Here is a 499-nt window from a genome sequence, read left to right as displayed (position 1 = left end):
GAAGCGCGATCAGGGACCAATATGGCGGCCGCTCCTGACACTCCGTGGTCTAAAAAGGGTATTATTTCATTTGAATTCCTTGTTATTACTATCAGTTACTTATCGCGATCGGTGGTTATTGTCGGTAACGCATCGCTATAACGATACTTCCAGCTGTGGTTATGATAATCATGTGAAATCTATAGAATAATATTAAACATATATTACCAACAACAGCAACAGAACACTTGAGTGATGAAAAAATGACTAATCAAAACATATGTTATTTTTTGACGTTTTTGGCAATTAAAATAACCTTGACATTGAACAGAATAACACCCCCTCCTCTCCACCCTCACTCTCCCCACCGTTGCAGCACAAGGGGGGGGGGGAGAGAGGAAGTGTTAAAGCTGAATGCTATGCGTTTTGCAGGAAATGCAACATTGCAGCCGTGAAAAAAGGTTTTGACGGGAAAAATATCGTTGTTTGATATTTGTTTCAAAGGGAACGGACGCGAATA

The 499-nt window shown here is 40.7% G+C and overlaps 1 protein-coding gene across 1 annotated transcript in view; it reads left to right on the top strand.

Annotated features, from left to right (window-relative positions):
* Positions 1-21: 21 nt before the first annotated feature.
* LOC119591730 (hematopoietic prostaglandin D synthase-like) overlaps positions 22-499 on the top strand; it is a 34,851-nt gene continuing 34,373 nt past the window's right edge. The window contains exon 1 of the mRNA XM_037940481.1: positions 22-58. Within this exon, the coding sequence (XP_037796409.1) occupies positions 22-58 (37 nt within the window). The remainder of the gene's footprint in view (positions 59-499) is intronic.

Source organism: Penaeus monodon, chromosome 29 (genome assembly GCF_015228065.2).
Source record: "Penaeus monodon isolate SGIC_2016 chromosome 29, NSTDA_Pmon_1, whole genome shotgun sequence".
Taxonomy (NCBI): Eukaryota; Metazoa; Arthropoda; class Malacostraca; order Decapoda; family Penaeidae; genus Penaeus; species Penaeus monodon.
This window is presented reverse-complemented; position numbering and strand designations above follow the sequence as displayed.